The sequence below is a fragment of the Buteo buteo genome, chromosome 5 (genome assembly GCF_964188355.1).
Source record: "Buteo buteo chromosome 5, bButBut1.hap1.1, whole genome shotgun sequence".
In the NCBI taxonomy this organism is placed as follows: domain Eukaryota; kingdom Metazoa; phylum Chordata; class Aves; order Accipitriformes; family Accipitridae; genus Buteo; species Buteo buteo.
The window spans coordinates 5881075-5907763 of NC_134175.1; the positions used below are offsets into that span (position 1 = coordinate 5881075).

General features: G+C 51.9%; 1 protein-coding gene across 3 annotated transcripts in view; it reads right to left on the reverse strand.

The window, feature by feature from the left end:
* The window catches only part of CASZ1 (castor zinc finger 1), a 208411-nt gene that overhangs the window by 100049 nt on the left and 81673 nt on the right, over positions 1-26689 (reverse strand). For 2 of the 3 annotated variants that reach the window (XM_075027388.1, XM_075027389.1), the window contains one exon: positions 10061-10120. Coding sequence is in view for 1 of the 3 variants with exons in the window: in XM_075027387.1 (XP_074883488.1) it covers positions 10035-10038 (4 nt within the window). In the remaining 2 variants the exon portion in view is untranslated. Of the gene's footprint in view, positions 1-10034; positions 10121-26689 lie in introns of all 3 variants that reach the window. The other variant, XM_075027387.1, reaches the window with a different exon arrangement.

Here is a 26689-nt window from a genome sequence, read left to right on the forward strand (position 1 = left end):
GGGAGAGGCTAGCGATCCCAGCATCTTTGCTCCCTTTTCCCAGATGAGCTTCTGAGTTCTAGCTGGTTCTCTGCACTTCTGCACTGCTCTGCCAGTGACTAGCAACGAGCCACCACGCTCCTCTAGCCAGCGTAACAGCCGAGACTCTCTAGGAGCTGAAACGAGTTTTGCCTGCAAATGGGCTCCGTGAGGCAGTCCCTCGAGTCTCTGTGTGCCAAACCCAGGGCAGGAGAGCTGGTGATGCCCAGAGGGAAGCAGGAGGGCAGATGCTAGCTTTGTGCTTCTGATAAAGCTTCTTGAATAATAGCCATGCAAGCCCGGTCCTGACACTGAATTAAGGGAAGCTGGAGCCCTCAGCAAACTGATTTAGCTTGAAGCACTACTTCAGCGAACACGTGGGATGTTCCAGAGGAGGGGGACGTGATCACCCTTCCCTGATAGCACAGGGAACTCTCTGAGTTCACAGAGGCACCAGGCAGGCAAGCCCATCCCTAAACTGTTCTTTATTCAACAACCAAACCAAGCAGGCAAATGGGGAACCAACAAAGCCTGTGCCTACAGATGCTCTCTTCCAGCCCTGCTTCTCCAGGGACCAACATGGCACAGCAACGTGTCGAGGGGCAATTAACTGTGTGAACAAGCAGTGGGAGGAGAAGTGAAGCTCAGCTCTCCAGTTACAATACCTGACCCTCCATAAGGCAGCGAGCGAGGATTTTCCGACACCACTTTTATGCCAGAGAGCACCTTTGCATGGTACCCTAAAGGGTTTATTCATGCGCTAACATAAACGAAGCCAGTTTCTAATGCATTTCACAGCTTTAACTAGGTGCTCAGGCTGCCCCGAACCAGGCCGATACTCGGTTTAATTTACTGGGCGCCCGAAAGTTGCCAGCAGGGAGTTGCCCACAAACAGAACAACAACAAAAAAGTTAATGATCTGGGCTTTTTCTTTAATAAATAGGCAAACTGGCTGAGCCGGATTGTTGGCTGGGATTCGTCTCCCCTTTATCACCCTGGAGCTTCTGTGACACATTCTCCAAATCATCAGCATTTTGCAATTTGAGGTCGTTACCAAATACTATTTTTTTGCCAAGGAAGGGAGAAAAATAAATTAATAATTAAGAAGCCCAAGCAGGGAGAGGCTGTGGGTTGGATGGCGCTGCCACCTCCGCGGGGATTGCTCAGGCACCTGGCAGCCCGCCCAGCGCGCACCTCGGTCGCCGGCTCACCCTGGAATGTGGTGCTGGCACCCAAGTGCTACTTGATTTTACTACGAATTAATCAAAGTCTCTTCTGCAAACGTCTAACACTAAATCACCACTGGCTGAGCTTCAAATGCAATTCCCCTGTTCCAGGGATTCTGCGCAAGGAGATTACCAGCTCCAGGTGAAAAGCTGAAGGGGGTTTCCTCTTTGCACATCTCCTGGTACTCCAAGGCATCAGCCTCTCCCAGCTGGAAGAAGAATAGATTTCCTGCAACTTTTCTCCCGCTCACAGCAGGTAACCGCACAGACATTCAAGATATGCTGGGATAAATCCGTCTGTGCTGCCTGCTGCCTGACTAGAGTGTACTAACACCAGAGAGGAATTTGACTTGACTGTGAGCCGATGCAGACAGCAGAGGACTGAATTTGTAGCGTGTGTGTGCCTGCGCCCCTGTGTTCGCATAGCTGTGGATGCATCTACACATGAGGACATGCAGAGATGTGAACCTGTGAGATCTTGCATGCGTACAGCTGTCTGCACATTTGTGCACACGTATGTGCACAGCCTCATGGCACCGTGTGGGCAAGCAGCCACCCAGGTGTACAGAGCTGTGCAGTCAGATGTTGCGTGGCTGTCCACAGCCAGAGGTACACAGAATTCCTCTGCAGGCATTCTCGCCGGGTCAATGCGTGCGCGCCTCATTTGTCTCCAAACTTGCAGTACCAAGCACCCTCCTCGTCGCGGCCGGTCCCCCAGAAGGCGGTGTGCTGCAGCTGGTGCTCAGGATGGCAACGGCACACGTCCCCACACCACTCTAGAGACACAGCACTGCCCTGAGCCATGGGCGAGTTGCATTCCCCTCTCCACGCTTTGCCTGTCTCAGAGCCCTCTCATATTTTCAGTGCTCACTAGACCATGAATTCACCTTCATACCAGTTACAGGGTTATTTAGCTTCTCCCTACGCCAATAACCACCAAACTTTCACTGGCAGCTCGTCTTTCTCCCGGGAGAGGTGAAGTGCTCCTCTCTCACCTGCCCATGGTGCCCCCACCCACGCACACCCATCAGGAGCACAGGGGACAGATCCCCAAGCAGGACACAGTAGCTAGTGACATTGCTCACCTGCCAGCGACAGTCTCTTATCCCCCCTCACATCTACACTGTGAGAAAGAGCAATAGAGCAGGAGTTAAAAAACAGATGGACAGAGTGAAATAGAGGAGAGGGAGACAGAGAGAGAGAAGAGGAAAAGGGTGATAGAGCAAAAACAGTACAAATGGAGGAAAAAAAACCAAGACAACAAAGAAAAGAGCAGAGAGGGAGGCAGGAAGAGCACAGGAACATACTGTGTTTTTTTGCTCCTGCACACCCCACAAAGCAACACTCTCCAGCTCTTGACACTAACGTATTCTACAGCTCTCCCTGAAATCTTAGGGATCAACTAGACAGCCCCTGTACAGCAGCTGGACCAGCTGTGCGTGGGCTGGGACACTGAGGAGTAATGAGGATGATCTGCCTGGATGGGAAACATGGGGCTCCCCACTGGGGTGCCCGAAGGCTGTGGGAGCACAGAAAACCTGAAAGGAGAGAGTGAAACCTCCGTGCAGGGCCATGCACAAGGAAGGTCAGCAGCGTGTCCCTTTTACTGATCCTCTGTCACAAGGAAACCCTCTCTGCTCTCCTTCGCTGGCCCAGAGCCACCTCTGCCACTCACCCTCCCACTGGCTCGGAGCCATCTTTGCCTGTTCCCCCTGCTGCAGACCTGTGAGGCACCTTTTTGCCAGCTTTCCCCTCCACTGCCACAGCACCCGTCTCTTGGCATCATGTCTTTGGCCCAAGGCCTTGATGCTCACCCCTGGCCACGTGGGCTTGCTCCCTGGTCTCCTGGGCTTTCCCATTCTGACTGAACATTTCCCAGCTGAAGCAAGTGCTGCAGCAACATTTCACTCTGAAACCAAGCATGTGCTGACAGCAAGTGGCATCCCCAGGAGCTCCTTCCTGGCCCCCAGGGCTGTTCATGGCCAGATGCAGCTGACGAGGTGCACAAGCCACTGCACAACTTGTGGTGCCTCTTCCCCCATCCGCGCCACCCCCCAGGGTCTGGCCCAAGCCGTGTCTGCCACAATTCACCCTTCCCACCCGTCCCACCGTGGCTGTCCCCACCTCCCGTCCCACACAGCCCCTTGGAGCAGCTTGGCCCCCTATCCCAGGGGACAAAATCCCTTGTGCTTTGGCCCAGGGAGTTGACCTCTCTGCTGCTGTCATAGTGAGCTCAAAGTGGGCACTTTGTTATCTTACCACAGTTGAGGTCCTGGCATAAAACTCAAACATGACTCCTCTTCTCCAGTGAGTGTGCAACGACACATTCCCACAAGCACAGGGTGTGCACAGGCACAGGTCTGCACACATTAAACGGAATAGCGGGGATCTGGGAAGGGAGTTGAGGGGGGACAGAACTGCTCTTGTCCCTGAGGCAGTCGTAGCTGTCCTTACCTAAGACCAGAGACTGCAATACAGAAGGAACTGCAAGAGCCCAAAGGGACGAGAACAGGAAAGACTGAAGCAGTAGCTCTGGCACAAGCTCATCACAGTCAAACACTTTCCCCTGTCCTCAAGCTTCCTTGGGACAGTTCCTACTGCTAGAGTTTCTGCTGGATTTGCATGGCCACCCTGCAAAGGCAGATCTGGGGAAACACGGCAGAGACACCCCCGTTGCCTCACCTGCCCCAGGAGCACACCCCAGCCTCCTGCTTTCCCCATATCGCCATTAAAAAAAAGCTCTGTGCAAACAATAGATCAATAGAGCCCCCGCCTCTTCGGAAGGAAAACAAACACCCGGATCACCGCAAATTAGAGAATGTTTCGCTTCACTTCATCCAAACAGGCTGACAATTTTTTTGGGTTGTTGCCACGGCGACAGAATAACACAGCGTTCAGCCTGTTGCAGAACAATCAATTAAGTTAATGCCTCGGAGTGCCTGTTTACTCTTCCATTTAGGAGGTGCTGCTCTCGCTCACTCTTTCTCTCTTGCTTGTTTTAAATTTCTCATCCTTTGCTTCCTGCAACTATTTCTTCTCTATTTAACCTAAAATAAAGTCCCTCCCCTCAACTACCTCCTGCTTTGTAAGGAGCCTCCCACTTTTCAGAATGATCACCCGAAATAAAGTTTGTTCCTCCCTCTGACTTCCGTAATTTCTCCTTTCTTCCTGGAAAAACAAAGAGAGACTGGGGATTTACCTTTACCTTTCACGATACAGCCCTGTCCCCTCCTCCTGGTGTGCCTAGGAACTTGCAAAGTTTCTAAACTTCTCCAGGGCAGAGTGGGCCACCTTCTAAAGTGGCAGGAGTAACTCTGCTTTTAACAAGATGATGTAACTCTTGAGCTGAAGACCTACGAAGTGAACAGAAACCCTTCCCTATTGCTATTTTTTACACTGTGAGCCATAACCATAAATGAAGACCCATCTTGGGCTAAATGCTGTTTAAAAAGGAGAACTATAAAAGGGCCTCACAAGGGTCTAGGTCTCATCCTACAGTCCACATCGAATGAAACTTCTAAATATGTGCTTAAATGACTTTGGCTTAAGCAAAACTCAACCCAGTGCTCAAAGCATTTTGCTCAACTGAAGCCTCGCTAGGATACTTTAAAGGGGGCACCACCGCCAGAAGATTGTGGCAGATCCATCATTGCAGTCCTTTAAAATAAACGAACAGTAAAGCATGTCTCGGCTCTGGCCCTGACCACCAGAAGGATGCCAGGCCTTTAACCAACTCACATGCTCTTGCCACTGATCTTGCAGGTTTATTTCCTGCCTCACAGTCAGCATGAGCAGTGACACTTGGCTGTGTAGCTTCACTGCTTGTCTGCAGTCACTTTCCCACCCTTGCCCATGAGCCGAGATAACAGCCCTGGGTCTCCCCACAGCCCTCCTGCAGACTCTGCAGCATGTTACAGGGCACCAAAATCACAGCTCCACCATCCTGCGGGCGAAGTAAGGTACCAGGGAGTAAAAGGATTTATCCAAGGCCAAGCCTGAGATATAATCCAGGGCTTCCACCTCCTGATCTCTCTGTACCCTGGTGCTGTATTCCTCATGAGCACAATATTCCTATGTTTTTATCTTTGAAACCCCAGGGAAAGTGTCCACCTCCCTCATATCCTCATACACCGAAATTAAAGGAAAAGACAAATGCAAGCACGATGTGAAAACATGCAGATTCCATGATATTGTCTTCTCATCCTGCCACTTAGCAACAAGTGCCTAAATGTAAAGCGTACATTAATTTAGTATTGAACAGATGGAACAAAACTGTAGACAGAGCAGACAGGGGAGAGGGGGGCTCAGACACAAGGAAAAATTACAGGAATAGGGTCAAATATGACACTTGCCCCCCCCCCCCCCTTCCCAAGCTGGATCCTTTTCAAAGGACTCTGTTCTCACAAGCTGCCACCACTTGTGCCCTGCCACACTGCTCACTGGGGAGCGGTGAGGCTGGGTCTGTGCAGGCTGCAGGACAGCCGTGCCGGGCAGGCCCCACCGACGCACTCCTTCTCCTCCTCCCCAAGAAGAAGTTGTCAGCAGAACCTGTTGGAGCAGGGGCTCGTTGACTGCTCCCTGTCCATTACAGCCCAGATTATAAGCATATTGCACAGTGCTCTCTGCACGGTGCTGGGGAAATCCAATACGCTGAAAGGTTAATGCAATCAATTAGGGTGACAAGGAAGTAGAGTAAAGCCTTCTGAGTAGATGAAAGGGAAAGAGAGATGGAGACAGAGAAAAGCAAAGAGAAGCAGGGGGGGAAGGAGCAAAGGAAGGCGAGTGGGAGGAGGAGGAAGATGGTACACAGGGCTTGTGTTGTAGACTGCAGGGCACTGGTGTGGCCAAGGGCACTGTCCTGCCCCAGCACAAACGGGGTGGTGTGTGATCCACAGGGGCAAGGCAGGCCATGAATCCCTGAGGCAGCAGGTGGGCCAGGACTCCCCCTTCTTGGCTTCTCCTGCCCTCTCCTGCAATGTGCGGAGCCCTGCTCAAACCACAGCTGCCCAGGATGTCCTGCTGCCAGCCTGCTCCCTAATACCGTTCACTTGGGGGACTGGCAAAACTCTCCCTGTGCCTTTGCTGCACAGCTACCCAGAAGGGATGGAAGCAACTGCTTGGGTTAGAGTTGCCATGCAAGGCAAAGGATCTCAGCAAGCTATGGGGAAGCATAAGGGGAGGAGAAAGAAGGAACAGGAAGGACAGAGAGAACTTCGTCTGGCTGTTCATGCACTGTGCACAGAGATAAGTGAGGATGAACACGTGGCAACTCTCTGTAAACCTCCTAGAGACACTGGTCATCACCACCATCCACTTGCCTGCACCTACCCCTGGTGTCACGAGGAATTTTTCTTTTGGTCTGGCTGTGTGGGAGCTCAGCCCTGCCAGTGTTGGGTGCACCTGTAAAAGAGGTGAGATCTCTTCTTTCTTATTTCTCCAGCCTCCTTCCACATGTGCCAACCTGGGCTGCCCTGCAAGGCCAGAGGACAAACCACTGCCAAATCCCATCTGCTGCAGGTTCACCTCTGCCTGCCGAGACAGTTTGATGAGGATGCAGTGGCACTCAGCCCACCAGCACAGCACAGAGATCCCAGTGTCATAATGTGCATCCTGCTGCTCTGTCCTGCAGGGCGCAGGCCTTTGCCCGGGGCATTCAGCTCAGGGGAGAGCCCTGTCCTTCCCCTCCAGCCCCCCTGAGCCACTGCAGGCTGGCTGAGCTTCTGCTCTCTGACCCCCCAAGTGGCACAGTACTTCATTAACCTGGGCTGACAGGTCAGCCAGTGCAGCCCCTTCCTACCACGGCTCCTGCTCGCGCACAGCTCGGCCTAGGAGAACGTGACACCAGCTCATTAGGACAAATTATTACTCTATAACCCCTGCCGCAATGTCCCTTAATATGCCTATTTAGCAAGAGACAAGTCCTGGTGGGCTCTTCGGCATTAAAACAACCTCACAAATCACCAGAGGCACAAGCACCGTGATCTCCGCTTCCGGGGGCGGAGGACAGGGCGGCTGTACCCCGGCTGGGTGCTGGAGGGGTGCTGAGTCCTGTGCTGTTCTGCTGCAGATAAAATGAAACTCTTGGTGCTGCTGGGGGGGATGCTTTGCAGGCAAGGAGTTGCCATCCGACTGTGGCTCACCGTGCAGCCAAACGTGCGCCCAAGTTTCAGAGCAATGAGGTGATGTTCCCCAGTTGAAATCCACTGCAAAAGTATTCTGGGAGGCCCATTCAAACTGCTGGGCCTGCTTCACTCTGCCTCATCTCTGTCTAATTCTGCCCTCCAGCACTACCACCAGTGTCATGTTCCACATGAGACCTACAAGATTCAAATGTTTCCTCTGTTTCCCTGTGATAGACGTGAACTCAGCGCCTGGCTTCACAAATTCGGCCGCAACACTAACCCTACTTGCTAGCTCCTTGCAGGTTAACCAGCAAAGCCAGAGAGCAAGTTTGGAAGCTGACACTGTTGGCAGGCACCGTGCGCTGCCTCCCCAAGTAAGGCTGTGCTAAACTCCGGGGGAGTAAGCCCATTGCACAGGAAAGCAGTCGGCTTGCACCTTGCGGGAAGAACAGGACTGCAAGCTGTCTGGGGCTAATCCAGAGATTACAGAACGTCCGCAATTTGGGGCACAGTGAGTGAGATATCACTGGGGAAGACAGAAACACAGGCAAATGTCAGAGGAAGGCTGCTACTGAACAGGAACGGGGAGCATGAGGAAATCAACCTCCAGCCTGACCTGTAGGAGAGGGTAAAGGGAAAAAGAAAACAGTGATTCATATAACAGAGCACCAAAGAGCGGAGAGAGAGAGAAGGGGCAGTGGTGCCATAGCAGGCAGGAGAGAGTGAGGAAGAAAAGTAACAGAAAGAAGAAAGAGAAGAAAGTGTGAAAAGTGTGTAATGCTGGGCACAGAGGAAGGCAGAATGACAGCAAACGGACAGAGAAATGAGGGACCTGAGAGAAAGAGATGGAGGGAGGGCGGGAGGAAAAGGAGGAGAAAAGAGCAAGAATAGCCACGCAGCGAGGAGCACGCGGGCGAGGCAGAGCACTGTAACCAGGGTTGTGAAGCATGAAAAGGGAAGAATCTGCCTGTTCCTTTCAGCGCTCGGAGCATGGCGCTCGGTGGTGACCTACACTGTGCCTGGCTGTGATCACGTTTTCAGGGCCACTGCCTGCCGATCCCAAACAATGATGGGGAGCCTTTGAAGTCAGAGAAAGAAGCCGCAATGTGAACTGGGGACTTTCTTTTTTTTTTTTTCTTTTTTTCCCCCCATTTTTTTAAGGGTGGGGGGAAGGAGGGAGGAAAAGGAAGGGCTGAAGTGGCAGGGGGAAGGTTGGGGGAGAGGTTGCAAGGACAAAACAGAGAGTTGCTCTCGGCGGGGTGCCCCGAAACGAGAGAGACAAAAAGAAAACAAACAGTTTATGAGTAGGGCACATGCTGCCTGTGTCTGCATGCCCCGCGCTGCCGGCCCCCCGTGCTCCCAGGGAGGCTTCTGTTCCCCAGCAATGATGGATGGACGCATAGGGCCATTCAGGCCTGCCATGTTACAGCAATGGTATTTACATAACACTGGCCTTCCACCGGTCACCTCTGACACTGCCCAGCCTGGCTTGGGGCCCCCTCCCGCCCCAGCCAGCCCGGGCCCCTCTTGATACCGCTCGGACTCAGCCTATGAGGTCCCTGACGCTGGGGCTCAGGGGTCCCCACTACTGCAGGGATGCTCTAAGCGCAGACACGCCGCAGCGAGTGCTCCCGGCACCTCTGAGGTGATGTCCCACAGGGCAGAGCACTCCCCACCCTCCCCACCGCCACTGCCATTCCTGCCCTGGCCTGGTATTCAGACTTACTTTGGCGCCTGGGGAGGGAGAGGAGCAATGGGAGAGGCTAGACTTGGCGGCGCTGCAGAGGGTACAGCACAGAGACGTGGGGAAAAGAGTGGGAACTCTTTGGCTGACACACAAGGGAGCCCCGTGGTCCTCCCGGGGCCAGGAGGAGGAGGCAAGGACAGTAGGAACTGCCTTGGCATGGCAGGGACTTCTCAGTGAGCATCACCTGAGGTGGCATAGGGACTCTCTTACCCACCACATGGAGATGAGGCTTTTAAGAGAGGCAATCACCTTTCATTTCCCTGGGCTCTAGGCCTTTGATTCTTATCAGGCATGGACTAAGTGACCATCCAGCTCTAGGAGACTGCGAAGTTGGGGGTTTTCTGCAATAACACAGACCATGAGGGTCTAGGTAAAGGGAAAACCCAGAAAAGTCAGAATTCTGCTGGAGACACAGAGCTGCTTCCATCCTACCAGCATGATGCTGCAGTCTGAATGGATAAAAATGTGCCAGAGGAGGAGGAGAGCATGCACATCACCATCTTAAATTATGTGAACTGAGCTCAGCAAAACTTCACAGTAGATGGAGACTGCATCCTATTCAGTGAGAGGACCTCATTCATCTCCCACCAGCCCACATGGACGAAGATAAAGCAGTACCCTCCTCACCAAAGCCCTTACACACATTTTATCTGTAAACATAGAGGCAGTAGAGAAGATACTGAGGAAAACCCACAGTGACAAAACCAGGTGCCCAGAACAACTGGTGTACAAAGACAAAGATGAGATTAGGACACACACAGGCCATGTCTGCATTAGACCTTCTTGTATTTTCATGTCTCTTTATAGCTAACAACAGGCCAATCCCAGAAGTTCTAGTGCAGACACAGCCACAGCGAGCAGGCCATAAAGTGTGAGAGACACACAGAGGAAAAGAGAACCCAGGAGGGCGTAGTGACATACCCATTGCAGTCTGAAGTCTCTCCTACCTTTCGGAGATTTCAAGGCCTGGTTTCTTGCCTCTCTTTTAGCTCTAAATTCACTTCATCCTGGGGAAGGAAGAGAAAGACTCCAGTTAATACACAGGGCACACCCGACCAAGAGCCAAGGCACAGACACTCACAAAAGCTGGGTGAGAACCCAGCTGCAAGCAGGGCCAGCATGGGGCATTCAGACTTCGCACGGGAATGAAGTGCCTTCCTGCTCCTGGCTGCACCATGCAGTGCCATGCACACCACGAGACACACATCACTCCTGCACTTAACTGTGCATAAGACTCCTAAAAAGGACTGGGAATAATGTAGCATAGAGAGAGCACTGGCTCTCTCAGGCCACTACGCTCACTCTCTCAGGCCATTACTGGCCTGAATCCTGCTTCCCAGGTACCACAGACAGACCTCGTGCTGGTCTGCACCATACTCTGCCCACACATCCAAGGGTGCTTTCTGGTCCATGCCAAATTTTTCCCTTTCCAATCTTCCCATTTCCTCTGCTGACCCCGCTTTCCCAGAGGTTCACCAGTGTGTTAATGCTGAGGCCTCCCTTGCACACCAATGAGGCACAAGATGACGGGGTGCAGGATTGGGTCCCAAGGCACTGAACCCCCTTATCCACTCATCTGTGCGTCTTCCTTCCTGGAGAATGCAGAGAGCGAGGAGGAAAGAGAAAAGGGACAGGGGAAAAAAAGTCACAGCAAAACACATGAAAAGTAAATTGAATTATTTAAAACCATATGTTCCAAAAATGTGACAGAGCATAAAAGCCGTGCCGTGAGACTTCCGGAGGGGGTTATCCTGCACAGGCAGGGTGGGAGGACAGCTCGCAGGAGGGGGAGGACTGCTCCACACTCAGCCAGCCAGGGACTTCCCTCTCCCAGAGCCGGAAGGTGGCAGGGAGCACAGGGTGGCTTCATGCACAATGGCAAGGGTGCTTGGCCCATTCCTGCAGTCTCTGTTTTGCAACCCTGCCAAAACAGCTATCACAACTGCCCGAGACGTGGCAGTGAAATGAAAAACTGGCCCGAGGTCACGCACAGTGAGTCCGTGGTTGAATCCAGGAGCCCCAGCCGCCTGCGCCAAGCACCAGCTCGCAGCATGCCTCTCTCTCCAGGGTGCAGCAAAGCATGCCACAACTCAGCTCCTTGCAGGGACCCTGCTTTAGCCCCTTGGAGAGCAAAAGTGAGAGGGACTTGGCTCTGGGGACTCTCTGCTGCCGCTGTGGCTCGCCCCTGTCTTTTGGGGCCCTGGTGCTCCATGCGTGCGGACGGCCTCCTCCTGTCACTCACACTCCACCGCTGCCTGCACGCTGCGCCAAAGATAGATGCCTGGTGTTGGCTGGGACCCAGAGTGGGAAGGAGCTGGTGAGATATCCCAGATGGATGGATGGACATGGAACGCAGGGAGCCCCTCGGGTGAGGAAGATGCATAACCAGCCTGTCTCCTTCCTTTCCCACTCAAATCCTTGTGCTAACAAGGCTGAGGGCACGGCTGGAGTAACAGCTCCCCCACTTGAGGTCCTTCTCCCACCCTGGCACCCTCTGTCCTTCTGGCTCTCTCATCCCCTCTCCCACCTTTTTCTTCCCTTTGTTCTTCCCTTCTTCTTTGCTCTTTCCATCGCTTTCTCTGCTATTCTGTCATGCTCTTTTTTCTCTCCCTCCCTTTTGTTCTCTCCCCCTTTACCAAGCTCTCTGCCTGTAACTCTCTCTGCCTTCCTGGCTTCACTCCCTCGCCCCTGTGCACGGTCAATTCTTGGGTTTGAGTTTTTAATTGTTTTTTTTACTCCCCTTCTTTCGGCCGCAGCTTATCAATGATGCAAGAGGAATAACGCCAATTTACTTAGAATGTGTAATCCCCAAATCAGATTGGGGGATTGTATGAGGCAATATGACCTTGCATATGTCTCCATTAAAGCCAGCCAGGCCTCCTCTTGTATTCTGTGTTCCCAGTACATATTTAGACAGATAACGCTAATTGTACTTGACATGTCCTCTTAAGGATGGACTCTTCCCTCCCCCAGCTCTGCCTGCTTCCCTGCCTGACAATGCGCCAGAGCAGAGCCCGCTCGCTTGCAGCGTGGCACGGCACGGCACCTGCGGGGCTGGCTGGCCGGGTAGGCATCCAGCACAGCCCGCGCGCCCAGCTCCGCTGCGAGAGTGCCAGCCGTCCTCCCCAGCGCTGCATGCCTCCATGAGGGAAGCGAGGCCGGCTAGCACTGATAGGGCAAGGAGCAGGGGCAGGGGGAGCATTGCTGGGACATAGTTAATCTGAGATTACACACTGTTACTGTGACCATCTTGGATTCTCCAGAAACATGAGCAACGTGTTGCCACCTCTGAAGCCATGGGTGCCACCTCACCCTGCCCCTCTTCTTGCTTACCCCACTGCCACCCTCCCTCCTCCTCCTCCTCCCTACCTTGTCCCTGCCTCCTTGCTCTCCTCCATGGGGCTTCCCCTTTGACTTGCTCTGGCCCCCTCTTCTGACTCAGGAGACCAAAGGCTGGCTCCCTTCCCTGAGTCAGAGGAAGACGAACCTTCTGGGGATGGGCCCCAACCATGACATGATACCCCTCACCAGAAAGCATGAAGCTCCAAAGCATTCGGACAAAGAGAGGAGACTTGCTCGCCATGACCATCTTTGAAGCCTCCCTCCTTTCCAAGGAAGGGCTTCCACCCCACACCTCTCAGCTCCCACATCTGGGCATAAAGCTCTTTGGATAAATATTTTTATTTGGCTACTGGCCTGTGGATCCCAGCTCCAGCTTCTAGGGAACACCGTGAAGAAATCATAGAATCATAGAAGAGTTTGGGTTGGAAGGGACCTTTAAAGGTCATCTAGTCCAACCCCCCTTGCAATGAGCAGGGACATCTTCAACTAGATCAGGTTGCCCAGAGCCCCATCCAACCTGACCTTGAATGTTTCCTGCAATGGGGCTTCTACAGCCTCTCTGGGCAACTTGTTCACCACCCTCATCACAAAAAATTTCTTCCTTGTATCTAGTTTAAATTTACCCTCTTTTAGCTTAAAACCATTACCCCTTGTCCTACTGCAACAGGCTCTGCTAAAAAGTTTTCCCCCATCTTTCTTATAAGGCCCCTTTAAGCACGGAAAGGCTGCCTCTTCCCCATGCCTGCCCGTACATCGCTGCTCTAGAGCAGACAAGCAGGACGCAGGAGGAGGAGGGGAGCTTATTCCAAGGAAACCAATGGATCCAAACTCTTCGCCAAAGTGGACTCAGATTTTTTTTTTCCCCTTGACACAACATCCTAATTCGACTTTTTCAGTATCTTTCCTTCAACAACCTTTTTTCCTTCCTCCCCTTCCTACCCGGCAACTGCGCATTTATTAATTCATGAGGCACTAATTAGTTCTTTGTTTAATTTTGTGTTAAACAGACTGACCGGAATGATAACGACTTGCAGCGTTGCATTACGGTCCCCAACCGCCCCTGTTTTCTGACAACAAGGGAGCGCAGTGAGACTGGCGTGATGAACCCCAATTCCCACTCCAGTTGCACTTCATTAAGTCAAAATGTGACAAGAAGCTTAGAGAGCAACTTTCAGATCGGATCGCACATAACAATTGGGCAGGAAACTTTCCGAGGGGGAAGCGGGAGAGGCACTTGCAGCGAAGGCTGGCACCACGCACAATTCCCCGGCGTGCCTGCCTTAAAGGAGCCAGCTCAGGCTGCCGGCCGAGGCAGGACTGAGGGCACGTGCCGGCAGTGAGGGGTGCTGGGGGAGGAAGAGGAGAGGAAGGGCGACAAGCCAAGCCAAATGCACAGCAGGGCAGGGCAGGAGGCATCACTCCTTTCCGCTCCCCTCAGTTTCATTTGCAACGATGGGTTGTGTTGGCAGTCTGTGGGATGTGCAACCGAGGACTCCAGGCAGCATAATTCCTCAGCGAGTCACTCAGGGAACTCTGAGGGCATCTTTAGGCACCTTCATCTCCATGCCTCAGTTTCCCACCTGTAGCTCTACGGTGAAACAGCTGGTGATCCTCAGCTGCTATTCAGTTGTCAAGAACTACACAATTATAATGGAGTCCCCTAAACTGCAAAGGGAGAGGTCGAATATTGGCACCCACATTGCTAAAATGAGAAGTGAAGGAACAGCTCTGACACCAGGAAGGACGGCTACTCTCACAGGGAAAGAGCTGTGCCTTCCTTTAACTTCGTAGAGCGCCTGACGCTCCAGTGGCACTACCAATTTTTGAAACTGTCCTGATCAGTCTGGTATCAGCAATAAACTTCGTAAGCCGCAGAGCAAGTGCCCTGCATCCAGAGCTCGGCCCTACAGGTGGGAATACAGCCACCACAGCACAGCCAGTCCTTGAGCTCTCTGCTGAGTGCCGCATGTGCCTCAGTAGTAGGAGCTATGGCACAGGGTTTGGGCACGTGGGCACGTGTCTGGCCTGGCCCAAGCCTCACCTGGCTAAAAAAGTCTGAGCACGACTTATTCCTTGGCACTGGCCAACAACGGACTGACAAACAGACGACACAGCCTGGGTCATAACCAGGCTCAGCTGGATCTGTCACAGTCTTGTTGGCACATGAGGGTGTACAGCATATGGCCAACTCCTTGAGCCCCTTTTGGCTCACTGAAGTGCAGTGAAATGTAAACAGCCTACAAGAAAGTGAAAAGGGTCTTAAAACACCTCCCGAGAGGGTGAGTGGGTGTGAAAAGGAAAAGAGGACTTCCTAAGCACACAGAACATGGAAGTTTTGCAGCAGTTCAAAATGCACCTTCTGTTATTGCATGGACACCAGCTGTGGGAATAAGCCAAGATCACACAAAAATGAAATGAGCTGGGAGGTCTCAATGCCTTTTCTAGCAGGTATTTTTCCACACTTGTCCCTCATCCCTCTCCCTCCTTCCCCAGGAAAGGAAGACTCATCCCTAGCCTTGCTCTGCAGAGGCCCAAAGCTCAATTAAGGTCCAAAACACTGGCAAAGCCACGTGAGGGACTCTCTGTTAAGGGTCACATCAGGACTGGGGAGCGACACTTGAGCTGTGTGAGTGTGCACAGCAGCATGTCCTGAACAGGGCAGGGGCAGAGGAGTGAGCACTGTGACCAAAGCCTCTGAGTCTCAGGGGACGCCTGCATAGCATCAGTCTCTACGTGCATTATCAGTATTTTCACCTGAGTGAGCTCTAAATGTACGAGTCTTTGGGGAAGGGGCCAGGCTGCAGCAAGGTATCACAGCATGGTGTTTGCCAGTACACTCACAGCTGAACAACACACGGATCTGCTAGCAGACGTGTTTGTGCTGACTTCCATCTTTCATGAATCTGGAATGCAGCAGGGACCTCTATGACTGACAAAAAGACTGTTCCTCCATGACAGAAATCCCAGGAAGACACCAGATCCCTCTTATTTCAGTTCTGCATGTGCTCTGGATCCCATAAAAAGGCATATGTAGATATTAACACTCAGCTGGAGGGCTGGGCTGGTATCCAGAAAGGGCAAAAGCACCCATTAACACCTGAAGCAAGGATAACTGAGAAGGTCCAGGATTGCTGGGGACAAAAAACACCCCCTACTGTCACCAGCCCGACAAGCCTTCTTGGTTTTGCAGAAGGGCTGGAATATCCTGGGTGCTCTATAAATACAGTTGGGCCTTGTCATCTGCTGAGTAGATGTTTCAGAACAAAAGGCAGCTACAAACCCCATCTCTTTCCTCTGCAAGCCCAGCCTGGGCTCTGGGCCATGGACCCTGCCCAGGCGCTGATGCTCAGAGGAATGCAGCTCACACCCTCCCTCAGGAGTGAGGGGATGGGGCAGCGGCACAGAAACGTCCCCAGTCTGGCCCAAGCCTGGCCTGAGTAGGGGGAGAAGCTGGTGAGCCAAGGTGAGGAACCGGCACCACCGACAGGGCAGAGCAAGGGGCAGCTGAAGGACACCCCGAGTTTCCTGGGACAGAGTCCTGCACCCTCTCACCACAGTCACACCCAGCTATCATCTCCTACCCATCTTGGGCTGCTCGGGGAAAAACGCATAGGCTGAAGGGGAGGGAAACTCATGTTATCTCCCATTTTCCCCTTTTTCAGCTGCCATTACAAGGCAATACCAGTAGCGCGATACAAACCAACTACATCCACTGATTGTTAGGGCTACACAGCTGCCAGTGTGCTCCACAAAGTTTTGTGCCGAAAATGAGGGTAACAAGCACCCCAAATAGGTCATGGTCTGCCCCTTCTTCCTAAAACAACAGGCTGAAATGTCCTAGACTCCATCCCCAATCCTCTTTAACCAGGAAAACTCTCCTCCCAGGATTACGGGCCCACTGCCCCCCTTCTCTTCCCCTCCATCTGGCTGGGAGCAGCCTGGGACCGAGTGCTCTTCCCAGCCCTGGGAGAACCCTGCAGTTTCTCTCTCATAAAAAAGAAAAATGGGAGCTATAAAAAAGGCAAAGAAAAGAGAAGCAAAGCAAAGGGAAATCGCTGCGAAGGAAGAAAAGAGCAAAGCCCCCCTTCCCTTCCCACCCTTTCCCCATTACCTGCCTTTTAGCACTGGGTAGAGCCGCCTGCTTCATTGCTCCTGAGGACTCCCCCTCGGCACAGCACTCCCCGGGGAAATCCTGCCCTGCCTCTCACCCCTTCCCCCTCTGCTCAAACCTGTTGAGCAGACCCCAGTCCAGCTCAGTAAAGGTGATGCAAAAAGAAGGAGCAAAACTAGTGCTGGACAGTAGAAAAGGGACAGGGGCCATGCTGAAGGTAACCCTGCAGCTCAGTGCCCATCAGCCACCTCTGGTCTGCTGGAGCCAGGCATGGGACAGAGGGAAGGGAGACAGCAGCCCTGCTGGTCCCAATCCACTGCTGGTCCCAGCTTCCCAGCACTGATGGCACCCAGGACCAGGAAAGGCCCCAGACCCCCACCTCGCAGCGCAGCTACGGCACCGCCTAGCACAGCGGCAGGGGGGGGGTGCCAAGGGAGGATCTCAAGGAGTTCACCTCCCGCCCTGACATCTGTAAAGCACAGCAGTCCCCAAACTTGGCATTCGGCAGCCCTGGGCTGGCTCCTGCTAATTTGCTGTCAGGCTGCCTAAGCAAACCAATTAAAACTAATCATTAATTATAAAAAAGAGAGAGAGAGAAAGACCCTGCACAAATGGAGAACTGGAAAGGGCATGGGGAAAAGAAGGACAGGAGGGAGCAGTGAGAAAGAAGAGAGCTTGAGAAAGGGGCGGAGGGGTAGAAAAGGACTTTAAAATCCCCAGCACAGAGCTTTGGATGAAGGTAGCAGAAGGGCAAGTGGTATCCCAGGGCAGGGTGGGGAAAGGCAGAGGTGAGGAAAGCAGGGGGGACCCCAGGGAAAAGCGACAGTGCCAAGGATGGCGAGGCACATGCAGAGACTGGGTCCTGCCGTGGTGGGAGCCGGCACCATCGACATAGCCATGAGGCCGGCTCCACGCTCCCTCCGCCGTCCCAGCCCCGGCAGGGCCCTACCATAGCCAGAGGGGCAGGAGCTGCCGTTCGGCAGAGGAGCGGGCCCTTGCCAATGTGCGAGACGAGGGCAGAGGAGGAGGAGGGTGCAGGGGAAGCAGAGCGAGCGAGGAGGGCAGAGCCAGGGGTGTGCACCAGGACTCAGGAGCGCTGTCCCTCCATGTCAGGGCTACCGGCTCTCTCAGAGCAAATGCCTTAGATGGGGATGAAAAATGGGGCATTTATGAAAAGCCCCTGATTATGCGGATTTGGCTGGGGCCCTGGCTCAATCGCCGTCGCTCCCGCTGGCTCCCCACGAGCTCCGGTGGCAGAGAACCCCGGCAGCTGTCAGCGCAGCCAGCACGCCCCCGCCGCTGCCGCCCCCGCGCCACCGTTTTGTTCCCCGGACCCGCACACACGCACGCTTCCCAACACCCCTTTTGAAGAGCCTCAGGCCCACATCGGGCTGGCGGATGGCGGAGAGGTGGGGGCAGTGCCATGGAAACGGGCCCTTTCCTGGGGAAACGCGCTGCCGGCCCCCCCCCCTCCTCGTCCCGGGTGCCCCTTTTGAGGAGCTGTCAGGACCCTGAGTGAGTGTCACACGACCCAAGGACCAGGCGTGACCAAGCCTATTTTCTGCCTCAAATTTGATTGATTAAAAAACTTTTTAGGAAAACCATGTTAAAAGACAAAAAAAGAAAAAAGAGGAAAGAAAAAAATTAAACAGAAAGGGACAAGGGGGTGGGGGAAAAGGGAAAGGCCTCTGTGCTGGGTTTCCCTGGCAATAGCACCAGGGGACAAGTGTCAGAGGCAGATAAACAGCATAACCAGGCCGAAAATAAAGGTCAAAAGAAGCATGAAACTTAACACAACAGTGATTAAGATAATGATGAAGCAGGGGACCCCAGGAAAAAAACTAAGTGTGACACACAGAAACACACATATATGCTCCAAGTGATGGCCCAAGAGACCTGGTATGTGGGAAGAGGTGACAGGGCTTGCTAGGCCCTGGGGGTACCTGGACAAGGGTGGAAACAGAGGAAAAAACAAAGTGGAGGATTTGGGAAGAGGGGGTCTGTGATTTCCCCCCAGGCTGGTTGCTGTAGGTCGAGCCTGCCCAAAGCCAACAAGACCCCAGAGCCAAGGGGACCCTCCCATAACACAGGCACTCTGTTCCAGCCAAGCAGTCCTTGAATTCGCAACCAAATTCCTCAAAAGAGCTTCCCTGATGCTGGGAGGAGAGCCCGAGTGGGTGTGAATTAGGGAGGCCCTGCTGACATCGACAGAGCCTTGCTGGTTTACGCTGGCTCGGGATCTGGCTCTTTGCCTTTAAGCAACTGGTATAAAAAGCCTCAGAGATGCCAAGAGGGAAGGATGCTGGTCAGACCTCCCTGCCCACCTCCTCTCCCTTGCCAAGGCTAATTCTGCAGAGAAAAGCCCAGGAAGGCTGAAGGATTCAGGAAACAAGTCCAAGAACGTCATACCCTTCGGCATTTACCTACTCCATCTCAAAATCTCTAGGATGATCTCACGTTTTTGGAGCCCAGCTTAGGACTTTCAGTTGCCTGGGACTGGCTATGTTACTGTCGCCAAGAGGCAGCAAAGAAATTGCAAATTGTTCACCAGCTTCTTCTTCTGCGAGTCTGGAACTTCAAAGCCTGTGCAATAGAAAGCGCAGAAACACAAAAGGCTTTCCACCTTTTCTGCACCACCTTGCCATTGGGAGTAACTCTGGTCCCCTGGAAAGTGTCCCTGCTCTGCCTTTTCTGGCACACCAGAGTTCTGATGCAGAGTCATCTTTAGGGGTTCCGGTGGGACGGGGCCAAGGAAGATGCCTGCAGCCAGCGCTGGACTTAATTGTCCCTTGCACTTTGCCTCCAGTGCAAGGGACCACTACCTCACTCGTTTCCTTAAGTTTCCACAAGTAGCTCAAATTCGGACAGAACACTGGTTAGAAAAGGATTGTTCTTCCTGCCAAGTATTTTGGGGAAAGTAATTTTTCAGTTGAAAATTTTCTTCCATGTAGTGTTTATCATGAGGAAGAGCAAAGAAATGTTTTCACAAAAAAGGGTTGAAAAAGTGATACATATATGTTTATACATGCACACAGGCACACACTCCAAATTTCACTCTGTCAGAAAGCTGTTTTCCATCAAATATATTTCAATGCAAAATTTCTAGCATCATATTCATGTGTCTCCCCCCTCCCCCATCATTTATATTCATGGTCTTTTGTAAAGAATGATTCAATTAAACCACCGATGTTCCTTGCTAGAAGGAGAGTCTGAACAGTGAGAGGAACTCCCCAAAAGTAGAGCCGGGTCAGGCAAGGCTTTGCTGGACTGAACATCCACCAAAGATGTGCAGGTTAGAGGGGCTGGGATACCACTACCTCACACCTCCAGAAAAACAGCACATCTGAGTGTGTCAGCTCCAGCTATTAAAAAAAAAAAAAAAATCATTGCTCCAATCCCTGACATTATTGGCTGAAAAATGTGATTTGAAAAATAATAATAGAAAACAAGGCCTTTTTAAATTTCATTTTTGAGCCATTACAGTTCATGTTTTCATTCCTTTTTTTTTTCCTCCTTGGTAATCAGAAGAGCGAGAAATGTGATTAAAAACTAAAAAAAACAAACAAATAATGAAAGCTGAGATTCTCATTCGGTCTCCTGTGTCCAGAAACATGGACTTTAAGGGAAAACACCAAATGTCCTTAGACACAGAGTAAAATGAGGGCTTGGCAATGTTATGTTTTGGTTAATGCTATTATGAAATGTACAGAAAGTCTAAGATACAAAAGATACTTGTAAACATATTCTTAGGTTTTCCTCCCTGCACATCTGATAACAAAGATTTAACACACGCTCAGATGCGTGCACACAACCCTGAAATGGGATGAGCAAACTAGTGTTGGGGACGCGTGTGCGAAATTGTATTAAAGTTGAAATCCCCTCAATGACGGAGCTGGTTCTGTTTTACTTTTTGCAGGGAAAAACAAGCCCCTCTCTCAAAACAGACAGTGGAACCTTGAGTTTTTATGCACAGATGTACGATTACTACTCAGCAATAGTAAGACCCTTTTATCAAAATCTTTTTTGCATTTTCCAATGAAAATAATACTCTGCATTTCAAAAAGCTTTGTGAGCAAAGATCAGTTTCACCTCCTAACCTGCTTAAACTGATTTCTCTTGTTCAGAAAGAAAACCCAGCAACTTTGGCAACAAAACAAAATGAAAAAAGGAACATGCCAGCTACAAAAAAGACCTGGAGTAAAAGCGCAAATACTTTTCCAGCAGCACACCTTCCCTCACCTCTCCTGGCAGCCTCAGCTTAGCAAAGGAGCACCTTCGTCTGGCCGCTGCTCCCTGACAGCAGCACCGTTCGGTCCGCACTGGCAGGCAAAAAGCAGCAGTCACCGGCACAGAGAAAAACGCCAGTGCCTCGGCTGCCCAGCAGTGTGCCAGCAGGTCGGGACGGGCGCATGCCGTGGGCTTCCAGGCTACCAGGGCAGTCAGCTCACAGGGAACATACTCTGACACGTGTGTCCCTGTACATGCAGGACCAAATGATCGTACACACCTCGCAAACGTGTGCGGAGCGCACAAAACTCCCTCGCCATGGCCGAGGAACTGTCAGGAGAACACAAGCAAAAGCTGCTTCTTGACAGCGAGTCATTTATATTTTAGCTTCGTTCCATTATCCTAACGAATCCTTCATCAGCAGATGCAATATTAACAGCAGAAAATCAGCTCATTACATCCGGGGGGATTTCATCAAGTTGACAATCATATATGCAGCTACCCGAGCCTGGAGAGGACAGTGCTCTCGTTATTTAGTTATCTTGGTTTCATCTTAGAGGCTTTTTCTTTCTTTCTTTCTTTTTGGGGGTGGGGGTTCATGGTTAGGGGGTGTTTCCCAAAGAACTGCCAGACCCAGAGCTTTTAGGATGCTGGTCCACAGACAGATTCACTCCACTGGGAAATGCTCCAGCCCATCCACAGTAGCTGCAGCTGTTAAAGGGGGAAAAAAAAAACCTCACACAACCTGCAACCTCTGGAGCTCTGAGGGCATTTCTCTGTGGAGTTCAGACTCCAGAAGGGGGTTTGCATCCTATACAGCTCCTGCCTTGTGTCCATGAACATCTGGAGTAGCTGTTCCGGTTCTTCTGCTCCAGGCAGGACTCCCCACTTAACGCTCTGAAGGGTCTCTCTCTGCAGGCGTCCTTATCCAACTGCAGTGTTCCCAGAGGGATAAGATGCATTTAAAGAGTCTGGGATTTTGTGATGAACTTCCCAGGCAAGCAACAGAAAAGGCAGCCCAAATGAGTTGAAGGGGAGAAGATGGGAGTAACAGGGAGAATTAAAGGATGAGTTCAGAAGATTGTGGGGCTCTCTCCTGCCTTGTCTAGGGAGCATTAAACTACACAGCTGAGGAAGCCAGAGAAGACTGGAAGGACACCTTTTGATAATGCACTAGAACATGGCTGAAATAATCCACAGATCATCTTGTGCAACATCTAGGTGAAAACATTGAGTCTTTGTTCTTCTTCCCCCGCATATTCTTGCTTTAAAATTATGGGAATGGGCATGCACATTTCAGGGTTACTTCTATTTTTCACAGTCATTCCAGGGGTTACAGGCTGAGGAGCCCTGCAGCAGAAAGGCAGCTTGGGTTCCCCCTGCTAACCAGCAGAGAAGCCAGATGAGGGCTGACAGGAGCTCCCCATGCCTGTGCACTGCACCAGGCACACCAGCAGCTCCCCAGGCAACTCAAGGTGGGGCATGGAGCGCTTTCAGAGCTGCCAAAAAACCAGCAACACTGAGAAGCACGTTCCTGAGGGCCTGCACAGCTGGGGTCTGGCTAACACTGCCTTCAAAAGACCTTCCTGCTCTGCCTCCCTTACTAAGGGTCTTCCTCAGTAACAGCAGCCAAAGAAGTCTTTGGCACCTCCAGTCTGAAGAGTCACTCCCTGCAGCCTCAGGCCTTCTCCTTGCCTACACAGGAGCTTTTCTGCTCATCCTGAGATTCCCTGGAAGAACAGGGATCTCCTGCTGAGTTCTCACTCACACATGGTGGGTGCCTTTGCCACCATGTCAAGCAAAGACTGGTGATTTCAGCCAGAGCGCAACAATCTGGCTTCCAGGACTTCCTCTCCATCGGGGGATGAAGCTGGAGAGACTAGTCTGGAACTGGACATGGACCATTCATGGCAGATACCTGCTTCTGGACAAGCCTCTCTGCTGCTCAGCCTCAACCACTCAACATAGCTGAAGGAAGAAGTTGAGCTCACATCTCCTCCAGCTCAGAGGGGGCTGGGATGGGCATTTTACATTTTCCCAGCAGGGCTGGATTTCTGCACAGCAAGGAATATGTTCCCGGGACGTCAACTCCAATCTCTACTGCGCTCTGACAGATTTAAGCTCCAGTTTGTCCGACAACATCCCAAAGTGTAAGAAACTGGGGGCAGACTCTCTAATCAGGCTGTAGGACAAAGGCCCGGTCTGACCCTGTCACTTCCACTTACTCTTGCTGTCTGTCTTGCTCCCCCCACCCTCTCGGCAGCCTCCCTGCCCACCCTCGGCTGCCCTCCCTTCCCTAACACAGCTGGGCTAATCCTGCTCCTCCCGCGTCCAGCGCAAATCCTCCCCAGAGTAAACCAATCCTGGGAATTTTTATTAGATTATCAGCCTGCCAGCTCAGTGCTGGCTGGACTAATCCTAATCAGGACTGATTTCTATTAGCCAGCTTCAGGGAGGAGCTATGCTGTCCCAGCACCCCAGGCCCACACTGGGGGAGCCCAAGGCCTTTTAGCCCATTCTATTCAAATTTTCCTTTTAGAAAGGAAAAAATTTAGTCCAGGATCGCTGGCTGCAGCAAATGCAAAGTTTGCATGTGGGCTGCATGCACAGAGCAGCATTGGGCAGCCATGGGGCAAACTGTCCCCACCTTGTCACTGAGCTGCAAGAGACACCAAAGGGGTCCAGGCCCCACAGCCCCTCTGGCCCTGGCTCCTGGCTCGTACAGCCAGCAAGGGCCAGTTAGTGTCACGTGGAAAGATGTTTTGTGGCAGGGGACACGAGCCTGCTGGGTAGCAGGCTGAGTTGATGGGCTCATTTCAGACAAGAGGATAAGTGGCCACAGCTTGAGTGACCAGGACAGAGTTCGCAGTGCTGGCTGAGTCAGCGAGGTCTCCATGCCCCATTACCCATGCCCAAAGCAATCTACTCTCACTTCCCTCCCCATCTTATGAAAGCAAACTGTCTATCAGGTGTTTCTTTCCTAAACCCATCCCTGGCCCTGGAACTGACCTGGCTGAAAATGTTTGCTCTTTACTGGCCCATGGACTGAGGCTGGTGAAAGTTTTGCTGTCGACTTAACAGGATTTGAGTCAAGCCACAACGGCAGCTTGAGCAGGCAGTTCACAAGAAGGGTGTTGAGAAGAGAGTGCTGTGTCCCCTGCCTCTGTCCTCTTGTCCAATCCACCCGCTCTGTGCTGAAAGCACAACTATTAACAGCAGCCCCCAGGGGACTCCAACGCACTTCTGAGCGCAGCCAGCTGCGATGCAGCCGCTCTGCTGCCGCAAAGAGAGAAATCAGACAAGGAGCACTCAGGAAAGCCTCTCTTCCCAAAAGTGAGCTGGGATCTTTGAAACCTTCCAAAGAGGGGTCATTTAAACCTAATTGCTATTAAGCCTCTTCTAAATTTGTCTACTCAACCTCTCACATGCACAGTTACACCATTTTTATGGTGCCTTCCAAAGGAGGATGAATCGCTTTCAGAGGACTGAAAGCTGCATTTCCTGGGGACCATGGTTCTCTCCGACTTGGTGCTAAAGTGAACAGGTTGCCCTCCCATACAGTAGCTAGAGGGACAGCAATGCACTAGACAGGGCTTCAAGCAAGCCAAAAGATGCCCCAGGCTGAGACCAGGATCAAATGTGCTTTACATCCTTACGAGAAGCCCCAAAATGAGAGCTGATGAGCCACAGCCCTGCCCAGAGCTCAGGGTGCTGCCCCTCAGCAGCCAGCTTTGTGGAAGAGAAGCACCACACAACCCCAACAAGATCTTCTAAAGGAGCAGCTCCACAGCCAGTGCCTCCAGACACTCTGTGCTGCATCAGCTCAGGACCTTGTTCTGTGCTTAGGGACATTAGTGTAAATCACGAGTAACTGTCCAGAACATCAGGCTGTAACTTAGAGCAGCTCAAGCCCTCTTTCTCCTTTCCGGCCAGGCTTACAGCACCAGTCTTACTCTGGTAGGTGGCAAGGTTTCCTAAGAGAGAGTTAACCAGATCCAGCTGGAATCAGAGGCTGCAGCAGGCTTCCTGATGACAGAGAGAGAAATGGGGGACTTGGCCCAAACCCTCTAGAAACCACATCAAAAAGAGATGTGGGCGAGAGCCAAGAACAGATGATCCAACTGTGAAAGGGCTTTGTATGTGTATGTGTTTGTGTGTGTGTGCGTGCAAGCCGAGGAGAGAGGAAAAATCAAAAGAAAGAGAGAAAGGAAAGAGGAGGAGTAAGAATGAACAGAAGGATGGAAAGAAAAGGTGTGGAGGCACGAGATCAGGAAGGGACCAGAACTGTCACAATGTGTGTGGCCTGCTTGCAGGCACGCGATGAACAACAAAACATGGTAACAATATATAATAGATGTCATGTGTTAATGATAAACACAAATCAGGAGAAATACTGGGTCTGTCTCTAGCTCCTCCCAACTCGGATCTCAAAGTGCTACAGAAACATGGGGCCAGACTTGTTTCAGTAAGGCAGCGCAACTCCTTTGACCTTGGTGAAGCCGTGACAAGGTGCATCCTTTGGAAAACCTTGCATGCTCCTTCTTTCTCTGCTGCAAACCTGGGTGCTACTCTGCTCCTGTGCATGGAGTCCTTTCACAGAGGCAAGGACAAGGCAGCAGATTTCCATGGGGGAGTTGGTGGAAGAGCTGTGGCTGGAGACCGGGAGGCTTGACTCCCAGTTCTGTGATTTAACCACCAAATCAAGGTTTAGCCCATTTAGAAGCAAAGTGGCATTAAGCATTATACAGTGCTAGCAGGACAGGGTCATGCATCCCAGCCTCCTCACTCAGCACTGCCTTCCCTAAACCCATCAACAGTGGACCGAAGAGAAGATTTCTCTGACTCGGTTTTGCCCTCACTGCAGGGGGTCCCCACAATATGGTGGTCTGCAACAGTCTAAATCAGATTACTATCTCTGCTCTGGAAGAGCAGCAGCTCACCCAAACTAGCTCCTCAATCAAGTCTACTCCCCCTCCAAGGTATGCCCGCTGCCATTAGGAGCACTGGAGTTAGCACTGGCAAACACATCCTCTCACAGCTCAGTGGGACACTGGGAAGACAGCAAGATCCAAGGGTGGATATGCTCCTCCGATGTCAGCCTGTCCTCCTGCAGCTGGATTAGTAATCCAGCTTGGGACACAGACCTGATCCCAGGGGTGTTTCCCATTCCAGCTGTGAGCTCCCTGCCAGTCCCGTGCTGGCCTCATCTCTCTGCAGAAGGGATGCTTTGCAAAAGTCCCCTCCACACTGTGCCTAATGACTCCCTGAAGCATCAGCTGATGATGACTCTCCTTTCCCACCTTGCTGCTTCTGCCCCTCACTTATATGATCTGGCTGGCAGACTCCAGGTAAAGGAGATGAGACCCAGAGACCAGACAAACCCAAACGTCTTGTTGAGGTCCACAGCTTGAGGAACAGAGAAAGAATACTAAGGCCTTTATATCCAAAGGCATGTATCATACGCCAGATGTTGGCCAAAAATGCTTGAGTACCATGGGCAGAGGTGAAAGGGAAGATGAGACTTGCAGCAAACCGGGGTCAAGATAAGAAAAGGGAGTATGTGAGAGACATGACTAGGTGAACAGTGGGGACATTGAAAGATGAAATGGGATAAAACCAAGTTGCTTCTGTCCTTTAAAGGAGCTCAGGTCTTGAGCAAGAACACCAATACACACCTGGCCTTACCATCCAGAGTGGCTGCAGTCAGGCAGGGAAATGTGCCCAGCTCCACGTCCCCTGGAAGCTGGGCCATGCCCAAATGTAATCAGGGAAAGTTTAGACTTTCCTCCCCCCACTGCCTCTTTTTTTTTTTTCTCCTTTTTTTTTTTTTTTTTTTTTTTCCAATTTATCAGCAGATTGTGTGGAGCCGAGTGGCGCTCGCCTCACCCTGCTAAAT